Genomic DNA, 20,391 nt, shown 5'->3' with positions numbered 1-20,391 from the left:
GAAAGTAGTTTTAACGAAAAGCATCCACTGAGGCCAAATAAAAAGTGTTTCTTTATGTCACAGCTCAGATATTGTAATATAGTAATTAATAATTGCGTATGCTAAATACTCTTGCTCACTACGCTTATACTATAGTTCTCACTCACACGTATAATATTCTGCACAATCACAGTTACTATTAAAACAGGCTACAGGTGGCTACACTAATCCTTTGCTAACTAGCTAACACTGCAGGTGTGGCACCTCAAAGACTATCAATTAACTGTAAAAACGTCGACATACATGACTTGTTAGTAGTAACAAAAGTCTGTTTCTCTCACACACTAATTATACATCTGTATCGTTATCGCTTTTACATTGTTTCATCACTTTTACTCACCTGGAAACACAGAAACACAAGCACGTCAGCTTAGCGTGGCTGCGTATTGCCGGACATGTCGGTCTACTCCAGCTCGGTTAACGTATGGAGCACATTTGAAAACAAGAGACGCTGAGCAAAGCTTACAGAGAGGTTAAATTATGGGGTTCTTTGATTGACGATTACAACCAAACAATTACACAAGAAAAAACAATCAGCAGCGCAAATGTTAAAAACTAATGTTTCTCTTTGCCCATGTAAAGTGCTTTGAATTGACTCTGTTTGAAATGTGCTGCATGAAGAAAGCTGCCCTTTCCGTTTGAGTTCATGCTGAATCCATGTTAAATTATTCAGATTGAGTATCTTGTATCATTCATCAATGACATCATTCATTTCCAAATTATAGCCGATTTAAGAAGAACTCTGACACTCCTTTAATAATTTGGGAGTTGAGTCCAAGTCTGAAAACTTTAATTTAAATTCATGGATAGCATTATGTATTTTAAAACAGAACAAAATTACATCTGTCTCATCATTTTGATGCATTAAAGAGATGAAATTTGATTCACACTCTCATTCACGTGCACCATCTTTACAGAGAATATATGATGATGCCATTATCATAATGAAATGCATTTATTAGGTAGATTTTAATCCACAGAGAAACTGAGTGACAACAAACTCATTGTGTAACAAAGTTTATTACATATGTTCAAACATATGTACAGCACATATCTCATGAAGAGTGGTTCTGTCACAAATATAAATTATTTAGACTTTCTTAAACAACATATGATACAGGAACTGTAGCTTGCTTAACGTGGAAGAAAAGATGTGCTGGCTGTTCACTGTAACAGGTCGGCTAAGTGCCCCGGACGAAACACACACACACACGATTTCTGAATATTAAATGGTTTGTATTTTCATCTCAAATCAACCCCTTTTTTGGAAATCACATGATCACCAGAATACATGGTCCCTTCACCGATCTCAAGTCATTCAGAGCAACGTCCTTAAAATGTGACTGTAATACTACACATCCTGCCTGCGTTAGACACCAGTATTGTCCATGAACCAACACACAGTATGGTGTTACACATAAATAAGGCACAAATGGAGAAGCATTAAAAAAACAAAACAATTGAGGACCAGATTTGGCACAGGTGAACAAAGGTGATTAACATAATGAGATGCCATCAGCCACTTCCTGATAGCGCTTTGACAACCTACCAGCAGCGTTCGATCATCCGAACTACTGTGAAACCATCACGTGTTTTATCAGAGTACTTTTATACACAATTAAGCACTCCTATACAGTAGGTGGGTGAATTAGAGAAATTACACTGAAGTACCATCACTAACCATTGTAATACTGGAAGGCAAATATAAAGGATTGTTCTAAGTCGTAGTGTTATGAACCTTTGCACAAGGTTGTGCAATAAATACTGCGCACAGAGCTCATTGGGCCTACTAAGAGGAAAGTGGTTAAAGTGAACCGAGTAAGAAGATTGCAATGATTTATATCGCTACACAATTACAGAACAGACTAGTATTTGTACACATAAGAAATATGAATATGCTAAAACCTTTTCAAACTTTTGAGTCTGGAGGAAACATACTGGCTTGATTGATCATTCAAATGTCAAAACGAACGAGGCCGTCCCATCACGCCCTTACATGGTGAAACTCCACGATTCAGTTCAGCTACATGTTCACGATGAACATTTTGAAAGGTGCAGATGATAACATAATACACATTCTTTTGTAATGACATCATTTGCAAGACTTAAAGCTAAACACAAAGAAAAGTATGTCCATGTCGTGCTTCGTGTGGGAATAATCCCGTACATTAACCATTCACAAAGGCCAAAACTTTCAGGCACTTTTAGGATTGAGATCAGTTCGTGTATCCTAAACTCTCCTTAGGTAATAGTCCATGGGACTAAGCATCCATCAGTGTCCACTCAGTCTAAGTCATTGTTGACTGATAGAGTCAGTTAATTTAAATAAAGATGCCTGTTTTACATCATGAAGATGACAGGAGGAAACAAACTCCTTCCTTCAGGGCACAGATAATTCAGTCACTGCGAGGAGCAAACTAGTTCTGCTGGTAAACAGGGTTCACATTGATTCCCTTTCCAACTGCGAGCTTATGATTGGCGAGTCCAGACTTGTCCATCAGCAGCGTGAGGCTTTGACACCGGACAAAAACACCCAGATTAGTTTCTAGGCCAGCACTGGCACAGTTTTATGTCTTCCTGTTGTTCCAGTTCGGGTCTGCAGCTGCGGGGTTCGGCTCTGCGGGCCGCTCAGGGGGAGAGCGGGAGTCCTGGGGAGACTTCTGAGCCTGCGGGGAGCGAGGGTCCAGCAGCGGAGGGGGTTTGTCAGGGTGGAAGGGCCGGCTGTAGTGCTCTGGACCTGGTGGGCCTGCTGGCCTGTGCTCCGGCATCCTCCTGAAGTCCTGCAGAGGGCCCTCTCTGCCCTGGTGGTAGTTGGGACGGAAGTCATCAGGGCGTCTTCTTTTGGGGTCTGAATGTCTGAAACAACATTTTAAGATGTTTTAAACCAGTTTGGGGACATAAATTCAACAGCGTATAAAGGAAAATGTAGATAAAGAAATGAAAAAAAAACGGAGCCAGGTGGTAAATTAATAAGAAAACACACCTCCCAATTACAATTTAAAAATGTAACATATTCAGAGGTAAAGATGTTCTCAGGTTTAAGCAAGTCTCACCTGTCGTAGTACGGCCTGTGACCCCTGTGGTCCCGGTCGTTCCCGTACTGGTCGTATGGCCGTTTTCGAGGGGAGCTGTTGTTACGGTAATTGCCTGAGCTGCGGTAGGAGTCTCCATGGGAACGCCGATCACCATAGTGATCCTTGTAGCGGTGTTGGTCATAGGGATGATGTCGGTCTCCCTGCCACGACTGGTTGCTGTTACCTGGGTAGTTGTATTTACGGTCCCTCTGCCAGTCTCCCCTGTCTGGAATGACAAGTGTCATCTTGTGAGAGAAGCTTAATACCTCAGCTCTGCCTCTTTTTTTTTTTAAATAGCTTCAATTAAAGGTATTATGGGATGGACTCATTCACTTTTCAGGGAAGAGTTAAATAAGAATATCAACACCAGGGGGAACTCATTCTTTAGCTGACATTGTTCAGCATGTCCTGCATCTTTATTCACACGTACCATCATTGCCAAAGTGCCTCTTATTCGCTGTGTTGTACGGTTCTCTGTGGTGTCCGTGAGGGCCTGACTGAGGCGTGTGAGATGCACCTTTGGAGGACGGCTGAGTACCCGTGGAGTCTCGACTGGAACCAGAGGCCTCCGGTCTGAAAGACTTTGCCCTCCCTGCAGGATCCTCCCTCTTCTTCTGCTCCTTCTGGAAATGGTATAGGATATTATTTTCATGTTTGTTATGTGCTTAAGACAATTGTTTATTTTGTACCACATGATGAACACTTGCCTCTTCCTCATGTGAACGCTTCTTCTGTGCCATTTTGTAAAGCTTGTGAAGCTTCCTGGCACCGAACTCTGTAAACTTGGACACAAAAATCCAGAGGTTTCTGCCAAAAGAGGCACAAAACAATCATTAGCAGAGGTAACAAGGAAAGCACTGTGATTAATTACACAGAGATAATATCTAATTGGCTTACCTTCGCCATATTTTCACATGTTCAGGGTCACTGTAGGCTTTAAGGCACTCTGTGATTCGATCTCCAATCTTCAGTAGGCATGTGCGAGTGTGCTGGAGCTGCTCCTGGTCAGACAGACCCTCGTCCGGTTTGTCCAGCTGCTTCAGGGCCTTTTTCACCGGCCTCATGCGCTCCTTACACTACACACATACATATACAGATGATATTATTGAAATGCAAGATTTGTTAATTATCAAAAAAACAACAACATGTACACAACTCTCACACATTTCTTATGAAACTCACAATACTGAAAGTCTCCTGGTCGAGCTCATCGTCCTCCTTTCCTTCGATGGGAACGGGCTCAGACCCAGCGGTGATGTGAACTGGACCTTGAGTCTTCTTCCCTTTGGCTCCTTTAGCCTGAGAAACAAAAATACCAGACGTCAAGACAATTAACCCACATCTGCCATTCAGACTTTTAATAGATTATGCACAGGATGGAGAAATGAATCTATAATAAACCAGCAACCTTTGCAAATATGAATAGTTGCGAATTCTTTGCTGAAATACCTTTTCTTTTCTTGGCTTGGCACCTTTTTTCTCTTTGTCCCCGTCCTTCTCTTTTTTAGGAGTTCCCTGTTTTTCTTTGTTCTCTTTGTTATCCTTTTTCTTTTGTCTCTTCTTGGCAGGCGACTTCTCTGCTCCGTCGTCCTGCTCGAACACAAGACAGCTTACTTTAACAATGTAAGGGTTGAAGGAAAAGAGAGGACAGTGCTTTTCAAACGTGCCATTACTGGACTTATGTAAGAAACAAAGCGTAATTACACTTCCCTTTTAAGGTGTTGGAGTGATTAGTCTGTAATTTACCATCTCGGGGTGCCTGGTTTATAACCTGCACATCATTACCCAGCCTTTATATGTACTATAGGCAGCACAAAACTACAGACGAGTACGTGACACTGCAGAGTCGATCACATGGCTCACCTTGACCTCGCCCTCCTCCGACGGGTTGTCGGACAGGCGGGGGGAGGAGATGTCGTTGCCCTGCTCGTCCTTGAGGATCTTCTCCTTCTTCACCCGAGGCTTCCTCTTCCTCACTTTGACCTTAAGAGGAAGAGACTCTGTGAACTTTTTTGTTGTTGGGAGGATTTGTGGGAATCAAAGGCAAACTTCAAATGGTGAAATCAGTAAAGAGGAGTTAGCAGCGTACCTCCTCCCCTGTTTTGGACACGTCTGAGCTGTCCTGTTCTTTTTTCAGCAGCTTAAGAAGATACTCGGCTCTCGCCTGTAATTGCTTGTTTTGAGGTTTCTTGCTTGGGTCGTCTGGGAGAATCTGTGCAAAGGGATTAAATGTTTGCTTCATACATCCTCTAATACAAAAGTTTAAACTTAAATGTATATTTCAAAGCTTTTACAACATCCAAATTCTTCCTTCTTTATTGCTCTCTACTTAAAACTTGTCACCAACTTAGTGCTGTAGGTAGAAATTTGATATTTACCTTGTCAGCGAGTTTAAGATCAGGGTCCGTCTTGATCAGATCCCAGTTGCCAAAGCCGTGCTCGTAGATGCCGAGCAGGAGCTGAACATCATCCTGCAGATCCCAGTCCACATCAAAGTGGGCTACCTTCACCCTGCATGTCAGATTGAACCTTCGGGAAACAGACACTTGTCAAAATCTATCTGCAGCTCTGATGGACTTAAAAAAAAAGGGCCTTTATGTTGTGTTTAAGGTGAGATGTTTTGATGTGGTGTCTTACTTATTCCTCTCCTCAGGATTGGAGGGCACTGCTTTGTGCAGAGGCTCAAACTCCTCCTCATGCTGGATGATGGACTTGGCGTTAACTTGCACTCCTGAGATCTTGATGTTGATTCCTCGCCGTTTCCCAGGACCTTTGGCTGCAGCAATAAAAAACATGAACGTTAAGGCCGTGACGTTAAATGTTTTAATAAACTTTAAACAATTTAAATCATCATACCTTCAACTGGGTTCTCTTTGAGGTGCTCCTCGTGCTCCTGCACTGCAGTCACACAGCTTGTATGAATCAGCTCACCAAGTCTCTTCAGGTCGGCTATGGATTTGTCGACCAGCTCGGAGTCTCGGGCGATGGCCTCCAACCTGGATACAGAAGAAGAGCAGTATAATACATTAGGTGTGTATAATTGCTTACACATATCCAATCAAATAATGTAGACACAGTTTATTTATTTGTAATATTAGTGAACATGCCTACCTTTCAAGAGGAGATCCAAATTTCTTGTATGCCTTGATGAACCTGTTAATAAGATCAGGAGATACGATTTTAACTGTGTTCATGGAAGGAGAAGAAACAGAAACATCCAATAAAACTGGAAAAAAAGCTCCTTAAACACTTTACCTGCGTATCTCTGCGTCAGTGAAACCCTCCACGTTGTTTTTGCGCGCTCTGGGTCGGCCTCTCTTCTTTGGCTTCTTGTCGTCATCGCTATCATCAGTCTCACTTTCAGAGCCAGAGGAGCGGTGCTTCAGCTTGGAGCCAACGTCGCTGTCGCTGTCATTGGCCTGAGCCTGAAAGACACAGGAATCACAGCAATAAGAGGTAAAAATTGGGTTCATCAGGATTAGAAATGAGCAAATAAAAGTTTAAATTCTCCTCTTACCCTCTTGTTGGAGCTCCTGCTTCGTGGCAGCATGAAGATGTCCTCCATCTCCCGCTGCTTCTCCTCCTCCTCGATCTTGCGGCGCTGCTCTTCAGGGATGATATCGTCCCATTCCCGTATGGGCCTTCCCTCAAATTCTGGAGCGCTCTCTTCCATGCTGGAGAAATTAGCCACCTACAGAAACATGCAGTTGAAAGAGAGGGATGATAGTGTCTTTAGGGCAGGGCTTTAGGATCGAGAACATCCTGCAGCAGTATAAAACGGTTATAACTCGCAGGTACCTTAAACTGAGATAGAAGCTCATCCGTGGCACTTGAGCCCTGGTCACTTTCTCTTGTTTCAGCCAGCCTCAGGATCTCATCGATGTCCATCTCCTGCAGAAACAAAGAGAATCTGGTTTACACATTTGTAACAAGCATATTAGATGCACAGACATTATTTAGTGCTTGTAATACCTGTGGTTCTGACTCCTCTCCTTCTGCTTCTTTGAAAAGCTCCTCTGCACCGAACTTGAGGATGGCAGTCAGTTCCTCTTTATTGAATGGGTTTGAACTGTAAACACAAAAAGCAGAGAGTTTTAGTTTCTTTAAATCAAACTGAATCCATCAGTAACTCATTTCTGACATCTTACTTTGTGTTTCCTGAGTTGCTGTCCAGTACAGTTCGACCTGTGGTGTCCATTCTCTGAATGACGAGATGGTCCAAAACCATCTTCTTCTTCGCCCTCTCAATGATGTCCTCCTCAACCGTTCCCTTGGTGACCAGTCGATAAATATTCACCTGTGAAAAGAAAGGTTAGATTTCATTCTTTGTTCCATATGGCACAATATTCAAACATTCAACTGAGCTATAGGTTACCTGTTTCTTCTGGCCGATCCTGTGAGCCCTGGCTTGGGCCTGCAGGTCGTTTTGAGGGTTCCAGTCAGAGTCGAAGATGACTACGGTGTCTGCTGAGGCCAAGTTTATACCCAAACCTCCCGCTCTGGTGGACAACAGGAAACAGAAGTCCTGGAAAACAGAAGAAATTGTTCATATTGATCTCGTAGATCAATACAAATCACCACACAGCAACATTTTTAAGCGTGCCTTGCATAACGACAAATAGGAACAAATAATCCTGAATCAATAACTAAAACTTCAGACATGTAATGTAGATTTTGCCAGGAGTCATTTTGTTGTGATATTCTTTTTAATAAATTAGTTAGCAAATTTTAATTTAAATGTCTTATTTGCTGCGGCACAATTACAAATTGATTTCCAAATTAGGTTTCCAGACTTGCAATCTCCCCGTCTGTCAACTAATAATAATAAGCTATGCGCGTACACACCTCTGAGCCTTCTGCGTTGAAGTGGTCAAGTGCTTGCTTTCGGATCTCTCCCTTTATGGAACCGTCCAGCCGCTGGAGAGGAGAGAGGCAAACACAGACAGAATTAACCCTTGAAGATCACCTCCTGTGCAGCTACCTGCTGTCACCTGGGCATCCCTCTGTTTGACATGCCAGTGCAGCCAGTCCATAGGCTCAGATGGATCACAGCAGTCTACACCAGAGACTGCAAAAATAACCTGAGCAGAGTGACTTGCAGAAGCTCGACGGGCCTACAGCAGAAAATAGCTTGTTGATATAAATAACCTGGTGGAGTACGTGTACAACAACACTGACATATGATCCGCATCCCGGCCCGACCCACCCGACACGACCGCCCCGCAAACACCATCACTGTAAACACCAATAAAGACGCCACTAAGAAAGTCTGTCTGAGTGTAGACACAGTCTCTGGAGATACTGGTGGTGCAGCTGGTGACAGTGAAGAAAATATAAGTGGAAGTTCAGTTATAATTAATACTGACAGGGTGACTGCGCTACATGCAAGACTTCTGCAAGAAGAGAAGGAAATTGAAACATGTGGCCTTGTTTTTATGTCCCAAAAAACACATATTGCTCTGCTGTTGCAAACTGAATTACTGCTCAGCACAAAAAACAGCATTTTGCATACGAGAAATTATGCAAACCTTACCTGGAAAGGGTAGCGATTCTTGGCGAGATACTCAGCCAGAATGTCCAGCATCCTGACCATCTGGGAGAAGATCAGGACTCGGTTGCCTCTTTCTCTGAGTCTGGTCAGCAGCTTGTCCAGCAGCACCAGCTTCCCGCTGCCTCTCACTAGACTCTAAAGTATTCAAAGAAAGTTAAGGTGTGAACAGCAGAATTGAGGAAAAGTTAAGCAGCGCTGAGCCGTCTTTCTGTTTGTTTAGTCATAACTAGCTTCCTCTCCCAGAGTGGAGATATCCTGAGGTGTTGCTGTGAGCTAAAGAAGGTTCATGAGGAGACGTACCTGCAGGTGCTCCTGTTGTGTTTCTGCTTCCTCCTCGGGCTGTTTAATCAGGAAACTATGGTTGCAGCACTTTTTAAGCTCCATAACGATGTTCAGGAAGCCGGAAGAGCTGCCCCGGGTGCCTTTGGAAAGAGCTTTGTAATTCCTCGTTAAAATCCACCTGGAAATATTAAGGAACAAATGCAGTTAATGAAGAGGAGAAATGCAGCTACAGTACGAGAGGTTAGTGTGAAAGACTGGTGTAATAAATAGGTTACAAAATACAGAAAAAAAAGCGCACTTGTAAAACTGTTTCTGCTGCGCAGACATGTCCACACGGAGGATCTGCTCCACCTTGGCAGGGAGAGATTTTTCCACATCTTTCTTGACACGACGCAGAAGGAAGGGCTCGAGGACTTTGTGCAGACTCTGATAACCGTTATCCCTTCCTTTCCCGTGTTCATCCTCAAAATTCTCCCAGGAATGAAACCTTTTGTGCACGACACAGATAACAAATGTCACTCATCTCCGGCTGGAGTTCAAACGGAACTGACATTTCCCCTGCTTTTGTTTGGTAACATATCAAACCAGGACGTACTTGTCAGGCATGAGGAAGTGCAGCAGTGACCAGAGCTCTTTGAGGGAGTTCTGCAGCGGAGTGCCGGTAATGAGGAGCCTGTGGTTGGACCTGAACTCCATTAATGTTTTGTACAGCAGGGAGTCGTCATTCTTTAGCCTGTGAGCTTCATCCACGCCCAGGAACGCCCAGTTGATGTTCCCGAGCACGCCCTGTGTGTGACAAATGTGAAGAGTTAACCAAAGTGATTGATTCTCTTCATGCAACCATAAAGACAACCTCATAAAGAAGCCTACCTTGTCTTTAAGTAGAATTTCATAAGTGGTTAATAGTGCATTGAATCGGATTCTTTTTGTCTGATGGTTCACCCACTCGTAGTCCCGGATCTATGAAAAGCAGAAGACACAACATAAGTTCTTCTAACCAACTCTGGATAAAAAACCAGCAGAAAGTAAGACACCCAGGTAGACCTACTGTTTTTCTGCTCATGACATCACCCAGGTAGACGACCACATTCATACTCGGCGCCCAGGTTTCAAACTCCCTCTGCCAGGAGGTGAGCGTGGACAGAGGCACCACCACCAGGAAGGGCCCGTACAGCTGGTGCTGGTGGAACAGGTAGGACAGGAAGGAGATGGTCTGGATGGTCTTTCCGAGCCCCATCTCGTCAGCAAGGATGACACTGTTGCATCTGAGGTAGAGGAAAAGAAGAAGGCATGGTAAACACCTTTTAATAAAGCTGCATTATTTTCAAATAACGTTGCACATTACTACTTTACATCATACCTGCACCAGGAGTGTGCCAACCAGTTCAAGCCGTCCAGCTGATAATCCCTCAGCTGAAGGCTCTCACTGCCGATATACGACGGCTGTTTTTTCAGAGCAACGAACCTCGGCCTTTGTTTTAACACCTGAAATTTCAATTAGACAAAACGTAAATAAAAGCATTTTAAATACTTTCAAATAATATCAAATTAAAGGGAAGCCTTTAAAGAATAAATCCTAAAGACACAGCCATTCTGAGTCGCACCTTGCAGTCTTTCGAGGGGACGGATTTACTGGAGTTTCGATTCAAGAAGCCGTCGATGCAGGGCTGAAACTTCTTGTTAACCAGAGCTCCGTCTTCCCAGCTGCACTCTGAGTAGGGTAAGCCCATCCACTTGCATAGATACTCCGGCTCATTGGAGGATGGTGTTTTGTGACTGTGAGCTGTTAAAAAAAAGAGCAGACAAATTATCAGATAAACAGGATTGTGAAATAGTTGATAGTGAACACATGCTACCTCTCAAAAGAGTGTAACTAAAAACTTAAAAAAGGGACTTACAGGGGAAGTCAGAGGATCCTGGCGTCTTTCCCGTTTTGGTTGCTGTTGACGATAAAGTTCACTTTATTTAACAAGCATCGTGTAAATATAAAGAGATTATCTGTAGCAGCACCAGACAAAAGCAAACGTGCGTGATGATGACTTCTCACCGATCACACGCTCCACAAACTGAAACTGCTTGCTCAAGTCAGCAGTGAGCTCCTGTTGGCAGTTATGAAACTCTATATCTTCAGGTGATGCCTTCCTCAACCTGCGAGCGAGGACAAAACAAACTGTGAAATAAAACATTTTACATATACGGTGTATGTTCATGTGAAGTCAAAGATTTTCACCATGAATTGAGCTCATCGTTCTTCTTTATGTAGTTCTCCAGCTTCTTTATTCCCTTGACCTTCTGCAGCGTCAGAGAGTCCATGCTCTCCCACGTGTTGTGGATGTAGGACCAGCCCTTCCACTTGATCAGATAGTGAGTCTCCCCTTCGTCGTTCTCGGGGTCAAAGCCTCCGCTCGGGTCCCCGTTTTCCTCCACAGCGTACCCGGTGGTGGAAGCCCCGGTGGCTACAAGAGAGCAAAAAAACATTTACATTTACACGAGGCAAATACACAAATCAATGTCAACACCATCAAACTTTACTAATTTTAGCAGACGAAGTGTGACACTGTAATGTTTTCATGGTAATGTGGTGGACTCAGCAGAGACTGAGATTTGGAGGGAAGACCACATACACTTGCGTGCCTTTCAACTGCTCGGTATCTACTCAGAGAGTAATAATGGCTGTGGATGCTCTTACCCAGGATGTGCTGCTTTCTTGTTTGTTTTTTTCCCCTGCTGTTTTTATTTTGTTTTTAATATACCCATGTTCTAAATAGCAATAAACTTTTTTACAATTCACATTTAAATGAATCACCTCCTTTTTTGGCGGTCCTGGTGTCCATCACCCTCTCGATGGTCTCACTGTCATCGTCCTGCTGCTCCTCGCAGGCGTCCCCCGTCATTTCGATCAGGTCATCAGAGTCTGTTTCAAAGTCATGTTGGTCCTCTTTGTAGCTGTAACACAACAGAGTAAGGATGAAGTCAATACGGGTGATGTATCAATATTAGAGCTCTTACAATCTCGGAACCCAACGGCTATAGTCTGATGACGATACAGCCTCTGGAAGCAACGGTGAACATGTCGGGCATTCCTGTATAGCCCTCGTTTAGCAATAACGACTTCAGTACAAGACTTTGTTTACCAAGCGCTGCTTTGTTTACAGTCCAGTTAACAACTTGAGAAGCGAGCGTGTGTTTAGATCAAAAGTAAAGCGAATTTCGCCCCTCCAGATGTGTTAGCAAAATAAACAGCATCATTTCATGGTTCATTAAATCCCCCTGAGGAGCACCTGTTTCACTGTAAATAGTAACTCACACAGAGGCCGCACTCTGGCTAACTACTACAGTATGAACCTGAAAAACAAACAGATTTTCTTGTGATTTACTTGTATTTGCTAAAATTACATCATCATGATGTACATTTGTAAAAAGTGAAAATGCAGGAGGAGAAGAAAAAAACTTTAAAAATGCTTGTTCGTTAAACGGAGGTCTGATCGATAATTTCTGGTGCATTCAAGGAGGTCGGGAAATCTGAACGCTTAACGTCTTTCGTGACACAGCATGAAGCGAATTTGTCTCAAGTTGAATTTTCTATCTAGAATGGATTGTTAGCTGAACTTGCATGCAGACGTCTGTTTATAGAGACAAATAAGAAGCTAAATTGTCATCAGATGATGTCTGCTTTTGCTCTCCACACATAATGGTTTTTATGTGCATACGCTGCAGCCTGCAGCCTACTGACATGTGATCGGTCAATACTACTCGGACTACAAACGTACTACAAATGGAAACCAGAACACTTCCCGTACTAAAATCCGGTTGCACACCTACATCTTTATGTAGAATCTTTAAATAGAGATTACAGCTCTTACAAAAGCAACTTGAAAGACATCAGTCTTGAATCCTGACATTTAAAAAAATCTTTCTATTTATTTAGTGTGCAAGGAAACAAATAAAAATAAAAATTGCACTTTGGATTTAGTTATGCACCTTTTGACTTTGGTGGCGCCCCTTCTTCGAGTCTGCCTCTTTGGAGTGTCTTCCTCATCCTCGTCATCATCCTCGTCGTCGTCATCATCGTCATCTTCTTCAGCAGACGACTCCTGTTTCCTGGACTTCCTTCCTTTCTGAGACAGCTGCTTTTTGCCTGCAGATTTGGTCTGAGGTCTGCAAAACACACAGTTAAACACAGAAACAACATAAAAAGTTGGATATTAAAAGGAAGCATCCTCCTGGATACTTGTGTTGATTGACAAACAGCAGGTGATTGCCGTTAGAGCCACATTTTATTTATCCTGTTATTTTACAACTTAAAAATCACTTGTATGATGTTCAGAATTGGATTATCTATTGAAGATTTTTGAACTGGATTTTTAGAACATCAGATTGCAGTATTCATGTGAATGTTTCACACCAAAGTAAAGAAGAGAAAAGGTAATAAAAGGACAGCTCACACACTATGGAATGATTTGGACATGACCAGTGGGTAGCTGTCTGTTGGCGAGGCTTCGCTACGCTCTTACCTTCGGGCAGGAAGTCGTCTGGATCTAACTTTTTTCTCTTCCTGCTCACTGTCTGTACTGTTGGAAGCCTCCTCCTCCTCCTCCTCCTCCTCCTCTTCATCATTTGAGTCATCATCTTTCCAGATATTTCTTACAACAAAGAAATGCCACAAGTTCACCCTCAAGGCCAGAGCACCGCTACAACCAATTTCAGATTTCATGTGATATTGGCCACAGGGTGTGCACCACAACCCAGTTTGATCAGGGATAAGCCGCAGATCCGACCAATCAAATTTCAACATCACCACCTGTCTGACTGAAACTAACAAGAGCCCATTCTGAGCAAACAGATACCCATTTAACAAACAAGCTTACAATGAGAGGCATAACAGTATGAACACAGAGTGGCAACACAATGACAACAAACACATGAACTTAATAACAAAACAAATGCTAACAAAAGAGTTTAGTTCGAGTGTCTCAACATGGCAGAACTGAAAGAATGTGGTGCTGTAATATCACATTAAAATATAAATAATAAATTAATAATACTTTCACAATCATCATACTCACTCCTTTTTCTTCGAGCGTGGTGTTTTTCTCTTTGGACTTTCACTCTCAGACTCACTGCTACCCTGCAAACAGGCAGCACAGCAGATGCACGTTTCAGCACGGACTCTACACTGCTTCGTAACATCCACTAGATGGCACTGGTGGCTTGTTTAGAAGAGCTGACGCCAACATAGATAGACAGAGAAAGACCATGCTGCATAATAAGTGTTGCTCGTCTTTGTTGCTGTGTTGTCTTTGATGATGCTTACCCCAGCTCCGATGTTCAGACGAGCCGGCTCCTGTCTGCTGCGATTTGACCTCCTGACTCCGTACACATCTGGATGTTCATCCCACATCTGTGAACAGGGAGCGACTGCTATCAGAGAGCCAACTTTTTATATCAGTTATATAACTTGTGTTCCATTTTCCAGTCTAATTTGTAGTGCTATACGGCTGCACTCATATCGATTAATATGCCGCCCAGGGTCTAAACATCTTATTTTCGGAGCAAAATAGTTGTTGATTGTTTATACAGTTGTCAGTTCCACTGACCAATTACTCTACTAATTATGGGCTACTGTATTTTGCTCTTAAATAAATGAATGAAAACACTTAAAGTAATAATCTCTCTGGTGCAACTTTTACGGGAAAAAACACAAGTGCGCCCAGTCCGATACACGTTTTCCATCAGCCAGCAGTGGTGGGTCTGCCAGAGAGGGTAGGCGGAGCTAAGCGGCTGCTTTTCCGGTCTCTGCAAGTGTTGCGAGTAAACAGTAATCTACTATGGCTCAACAAACAAAGAAAAGATCGATGACTACAGATACAACTTCAACAATAAGTGTAAATCTAAAGAAAAACAAACAAATTTGACGCTCAGATGAAGACAAACTAAAAAGGAAAGCGACCGTCAGCGAGGCAAATCAAGAGTTATAAACACAACAAAGGGAGCCAACTGTAGACGTCTGGTTATCTGGGATGTATGCGCCTACAATTGCCTTGTATCACAATTAGATGCAGCCAAATAGAATGTAACTTTAAGATAATATCTTTAAGTTTAATTGTTTTCATGAATTATGAAGTAAATGTAAATCAAAAGTGAAACTTTGGAAATGTTTTTAAAAAGGATTGAGGGCTTATTACTTGCTTTTCCTACGTGTATTTAGCTGTCTTCCCATCAGCCACAATTAAGATATACTTTTCATGTTTGTAATGTGAGCCCACTAAAAAGCTACTAAGAATTAGCTCTGGGTATTGAACCGGGGCAATGCCATGGTCTAACCCAGATAAAGAGACAATAAGGCTGTTAAACTTGCAACTACAGCAGCCCTGCACGTCAAACCTCCATAATCACATCAAGAGCCTGATTACACAAACAAAGTTAACTCAATCTCCATTACTAGAGGACAGGAATTTTAATCTGCTTTGGATACAGTGAGTTGTCACAGAAGACTTCTCTGTAGTTCAGTGACCTTTACCTTCTTGACGTCTGCCAGCCGCTCCTTCTTCCTGACTGGCTTGTTGTCTTTGACTTCTTCGGGGTTTTGCTGCGATTTGGAGCCCGCAGACTCGCAATCTGACTCTGAGTGACTCTCTGACTCTGAGGAGCTGTTCGACTCGGAGTTGTGGGATCTCCTCCTCTCACTGCCGTGCTCGCTCTCTGACTGACTTCCTGACTCCGACGCAGAGCGGTTGGACTCTTCTGAAGCTGAGTTGCTACAGGAACAAGAACACGTTCAGTCTTTTCATTTTACACTGCACATATGTAAGCACTGCTTGTACCTGGGCAAGAAACTGCAAGAGCCTGATAGTGTGAACAATTTGCAATTGAAGGCCAGAAGGAAACATAAACTTCATTACATAATGCTGCATGCTGCTTACTCCAACAGGTTTATCATCACCTCATTCTCTCTAAGGCCCACAAATCCTCTTACAGTCATCCTGAGAAGCCTACGATCTGCTCTCACCACTAAAATAACTATTAATAAAAGAGGTGAACTTTTTCAAGAAACTGCAACAAGTGCTAACAAAAATAAAAAGTATATTCACACAATCACTCCCAATCTTAGCCACCTAACTTATATCCCAATTGAACCTTAATATTTGTGTTTAATATCAAGAATCTCCAGCGCATATGCAACTGCCTCTGTGCATTAGTCCTTTGAGACTCTTTAAAATAAGGTAGTGTCTGCTTGTGACCCCTCGTCAAAGGTGATGGCATTAGTTGAACATGAGTGGTGAGCAGTGCAACAACTTGTGATGTTTTCCATAAGAAGGAGGCCTGAAGTGGTGAAAGTGTTCAGCATTTCAAAAGGAAAATTAAAATATTAGAGAAATTCAGGTAAATATGTATATTTTTAAAAAAATGTAATTTTTTTTATAACATCTTGTTCAAATAAAGCAAAATGTGATTCATTCAGAAAAAGAAAATAAAGGCATATAACTCAAAGCTTGTAATGTTTCTCTCTGAAATCGTTACATTTCAGAGGGTATGCAGATTTTAATTAATTCTAATTTTACATAAATGCATTACATTTTTAAACAAATACACTAGGACTTAGCTGATATAAAGAGAAGAGCACGTTATTTTATTGGGCTTCATTAGTAGAAAAAAAAAAGAGCTAGGTGTGTTGACCTCTACCGTCTAGCCTTCTCTGCATGCAGTACCTCATCTGGACACAAGGGGGCGCCAGGCCCTCCTAAAACAAGCCTCCTGAAATCACTGCCTTAGATGGACTGCTTTGGTGAGACACGGGAATAAATGTGTCTTAAAAGAATCTCTATATAACTAAACAGCCGTTTGGGCGTTTTTAGGACTGATGTTTACCTTTCTAAAGTGTAAACAGTGACAATGACTTTTCATTTATACAACTATGAGAATGAAGTTTAAGGGGAATGTCAATTAATATTAACTAAATATAACACAATTAAAAAATTATAAATCCCTCTGCAGTTAAAATAAGTATTATTAGAAGGTTACTAGACTCCACAGCCTGTACTTTCAGTGGCTTCAGTGCCCAAACTAGGAAGTGCACGGCTCCTTCCGCTTTAAGTGAGGTCAAACATGGGCGGGACATAGAAATATTCTTCAAATTATTATTGGCTGGCCTGTTGCTAGGTGAAAGTCTAGCCAATAGGAGTGAGGCATGCTGGCTTTCCTTTCTCTGAACTCTTCCTGATCCTCCTCCATGTAGTTCTCTGAGCAGAGTTTTAATACAGATAAGTGAGCAAGCTGGGCACACAAAGCAAGGGCCATTTTGTGACTCATGAGAGCATGTATACAGCACTTTATAGTGAGATGTTATGATTAAATCACCAGACTTCATTTTACTTATTCTGCTACTCTGCATGTCCCCAGTGCTCAGCAATCAGTATGTAAAAGTTAAACTGTCATCAGAACCAGAGGAGAATATTCCCTCACAGTTAAAAACAAAAAATAGTAAAATGGCTGCCACAAGATCACACAGAGAAACTACAAGTGTGATGTAACCAGCAGCAGTGTACACTCAGTAAAATGCAGTGAGCATTAACACTTCTGTCTTCCTCTAAACACAACAGTCTGTTGGGATCAGGCTGCATTATTTATGGGGAATGCATTGCAGCAACTTTCATACTAAGAAATCATGTTGTGTCATAACATCTGTGCAATAAATACCTACTTTTTCAAAATAATTGCTTGCCACTTGTGTTCTTTCTGACTTCCTGCATTGTCCTGACAACATACAAATCACCTGTTATTAGTTTTAAAAGCCATCTTTATTGATCAAAATGTGTGGTGTTTCCACTAGTTTTGATATAAGAAGTTCCAGATACCTGTAGATGAGAGGTACACATTTGCAAATATTTCTATTTTTATAAAAAACAAACCAGAACAAAAAACATACTGTGAAGAAATATCACATTAATGAGTCCACAGGTCTTTAAATATTACCTTCCAAAAAAGGAATACACACAGTATAAAGCCAGATATAAGAAGAAAACAACATTGTTTAACTGTAACATTCAAAAGCAGACATGCTTCAATTTACATATCAATCCATCAATCCATCTAGCCAACTGTAATAGATAATTATTAAACATATTTGATATAAATTAGAGTAGATTCAAATAATAAGTAGTTATTTTACTTTACAAGTGAAAGCAATGAGTCAATAACTAGAAATTCAATCACATATTTCTATATTTTGAAGAAATGTTTAAATTAAAACTGTCCACCATTAAGGCCCCAAGCTGACAGTAAAAATAAACTTCTCCTGAAAACAAATAGAAGTTAAAGGTTAAAAGGGCATCTTACATAAGCATGTAGGCACTGCCATAACATACTAGTTATAAAGCAGTGAAGTTCAGTTTTCTAAAACAAGACTATATTATAAACAATGAATTATCTTAGGAATTGAGGACAATAAGGAGCAGAAATTACAATGCATAAGCAAACTTACATTTCTAAACTCTATAACTTCTAAAGTATTACAACAAGTCCAGGTCAAAAATAACAGATTGACAAAAAATTAATAAAATTGTTGCCACAGGCAAAGTGCAATCAAGTAAAAAAAGAACTAAGGACAAAGCATGTTATACATAACAAATCTAAACTGGGCTGGATATATTACTGACATCAAATAACACCATAGCAATGTAGTGTTTCTGAAATAAATAAAAACCCAATAACAACGTTGATAAAATGGTGCATTGCAGTACCAACTAGTAAGACAAGGTCATTTTACTTTATAGCGTTAGGACATCATACATCTTACACAAATCATTTGCAAAATTATACGAGAAATTAGTGTAAAACATACATCTTGTGGGCAATGATGTCTTGACAGAGGCCTGAAACCTTAGCATTGAGTGTAAGAAATGGTAGGAAAATCAGGGTGTGGCTATTAAACAATAGCAAGGTCATTCATGACAGTGGTGCACTTCATCAAAAGCACATCGCAAATGTATACACAGGTGATCAACCATGCTTGACAATGTAAACAATCAGACCACATATGAAAAAGGTAAAAGGAAAAAAAGTGAATGGATCATACCTTGATGCGTTGCTTTGAGTCGATCCTTCATCCTCTTGTTTTTTACTTTTATTCTTCATCATCGTAGTATCCTGACAATCCTTGATAGGATGATCTTTTGTCCTGGTATTTACTGTCAAAAAGTTAGAGGCATGAACTATCATGCAAGTCCCACAAGATTGCCTTTGCTCAGGTGGCAGTTAAAACCCAGGCGATGCGACACGAGCAATGAAAAAAGCCTTAAATCGAAAGGTTTAAAGGGCATTATTTACATCGCTAATTTAAAAATAGTGAAGAAAAATGACAGGTGCTGCTACAATAAGTTAAATTTCCAACGCATGTCTTTAAATATAGTCCACGGATCAAGCCGCATGCAATTAATTCTAACTGCGTCATCACATAAGGAAAAAGAATTTTAAGATTTGAAAACAAGAAAACCAGTAAATTATACACTACAGAATGTAAACAGACCAATTCAATGAGAAGAAAGGTGGTAACCTATAAATGAACTATTAGATTCGCGTTCGCTTTATAATAAGATTTATGCGACTCGAATAAAAATAAGAAACTGTAAAAATAATAACTTAACAATAAATAACAAAAAAGAGCCTTGTTTCAAAAAGCTTTAAGGCCTTCAGAGTCTTCATCTAGTGTCAGACTCAGAGCGACAGAGGCGAGCAGCACACTAAAAATGGAGGCGCGCCATGGCTGCCAGAGCCCTGTATGGAAAACAACGACAGCACTCCCACAGCACAGACGGCTCGTACGGCTCGATATATGAGCTCAAAAACCTCACAAAAAGCCTAAATTCCCGTTAAAACACCGATCGTACGTCCAAAGGAATAGATTTTAGATCAAAATCGAGCGGTTTTGGTCGAAAAACAATGAAGAGAAACGGTCTGACGAAAGCCCATGGCACCCTTCCCAAGGCTCAGCCGCCATCTAGAGCTCCTTCCTAGCTCTGAAGCTTTGCCTTTGATTGACGTTATTTCCATTTACCCAGCACTCAGGTGATGTTTAAGTCCCACCCCTTTCATTGTGTTTAAATGTTACTTTTGTACAGACTTACACATATTTACAGCCCCAGGACACAAGCTATTAGTTGAAATCTTTGTTCACACTTCATAAAAAGGTAAGAATACTAAGAGGCTGTAAAAGTGGTGTAATTTTTTTGCACCAATTGCATCACTTCCTGCTCAGACAGGAAGAAGAACAGCAAGAAGCCATTTTAGAAAGCCTTTGGACACCATTTGTGGTCAAGCAAAAACCTTTTTTAACAACTTGTACTTGTTATGCATCTATTAATAATTAGTGTATTCTTCGACTGTTTTGGTGATTAATTAAGATTAATCAGGGGACTGACTAAAGCAGAAGGATCCATTTTTCCAACC

The 20,391-nt window shown here is 41.3% G+C and overlaps 1 protein-coding gene across 1 annotated transcript; it reads right to left on the bottom strand.

The window, feature by feature from the left end:
- Positions 1-1,040: 1,040 nt before the first annotated feature.
- chd2 (chromodomain helicase DNA binding protein 2) lies at positions 1,041-20,020 on the bottom strand. The gene is made up of 38 exons (XM_069685808.1): positions 19,022-20,020; positions 15,467-15,704; positions 14,261-14,347; positions 14,013-14,074; positions 13,461-13,589; positions 12,928-13,104; positions 11,753-11,892; positions 11,177-11,402; positions 10,994-11,094; positions 10,845-10,886; positions 10,551-10,729; positions 10,307-10,431; positions 9,995-10,211; positions 9,817-9,906; positions 9,542-9,732; positions 9,245-9,433; positions 8,965-9,124; positions 8,647-8,799; positions 7,959-8,030; positions 7,489-7,638; positions 7,262-7,410; positions 7,086-7,182; positions 6,912-7,004; positions 6,631-6,804; positions 6,369-6,538; positions 6,225-6,266; positions 5,970-6,109; positions 5,751-5,889; positions 5,492-5,642; positions 5,203-5,325; positions 4,977-5,096; positions 4,563-4,703; positions 4,296-4,412; positions 4,011-4,189; positions 3,821-3,920; positions 3,544-3,736; positions 3,093-3,339; positions 1,041-2,895 (listed from the first exon to the last, which is right to left on the bottom strand). Exons 1-38 carry the CDS (start codon positions 19,162-19,164, stop codon positions 2,607-2,609), a joined length of 5,535 nt encoding a protein of 1,844 aa, XP_069541909.1. The 5' UTR covers positions 19,165-20,020; the 3' UTR covers positions 1,041-2,606.
- Positions 20,021-20,391: the final 371 nt, after the last annotated feature.

This window comes from Semicossyphus pulcher, unplaced genomic scaffold, assembly GCF_022749685.1.
Source record: "Semicossyphus pulcher isolate SPU_LCO1_2020_fin unplaced genomic scaffold, fSemPul1.0.p SCAF_8, whole genome shotgun sequence".
NCBI classification, from domain to species: domain Eukaryota; kingdom Metazoa; phylum Chordata; class Actinopteri; order Labriformes; family Labridae; genus Semicossyphus; species Semicossyphus pulcher.
This window is presented reverse-complemented; position numbering and strand designations above follow the sequence as displayed.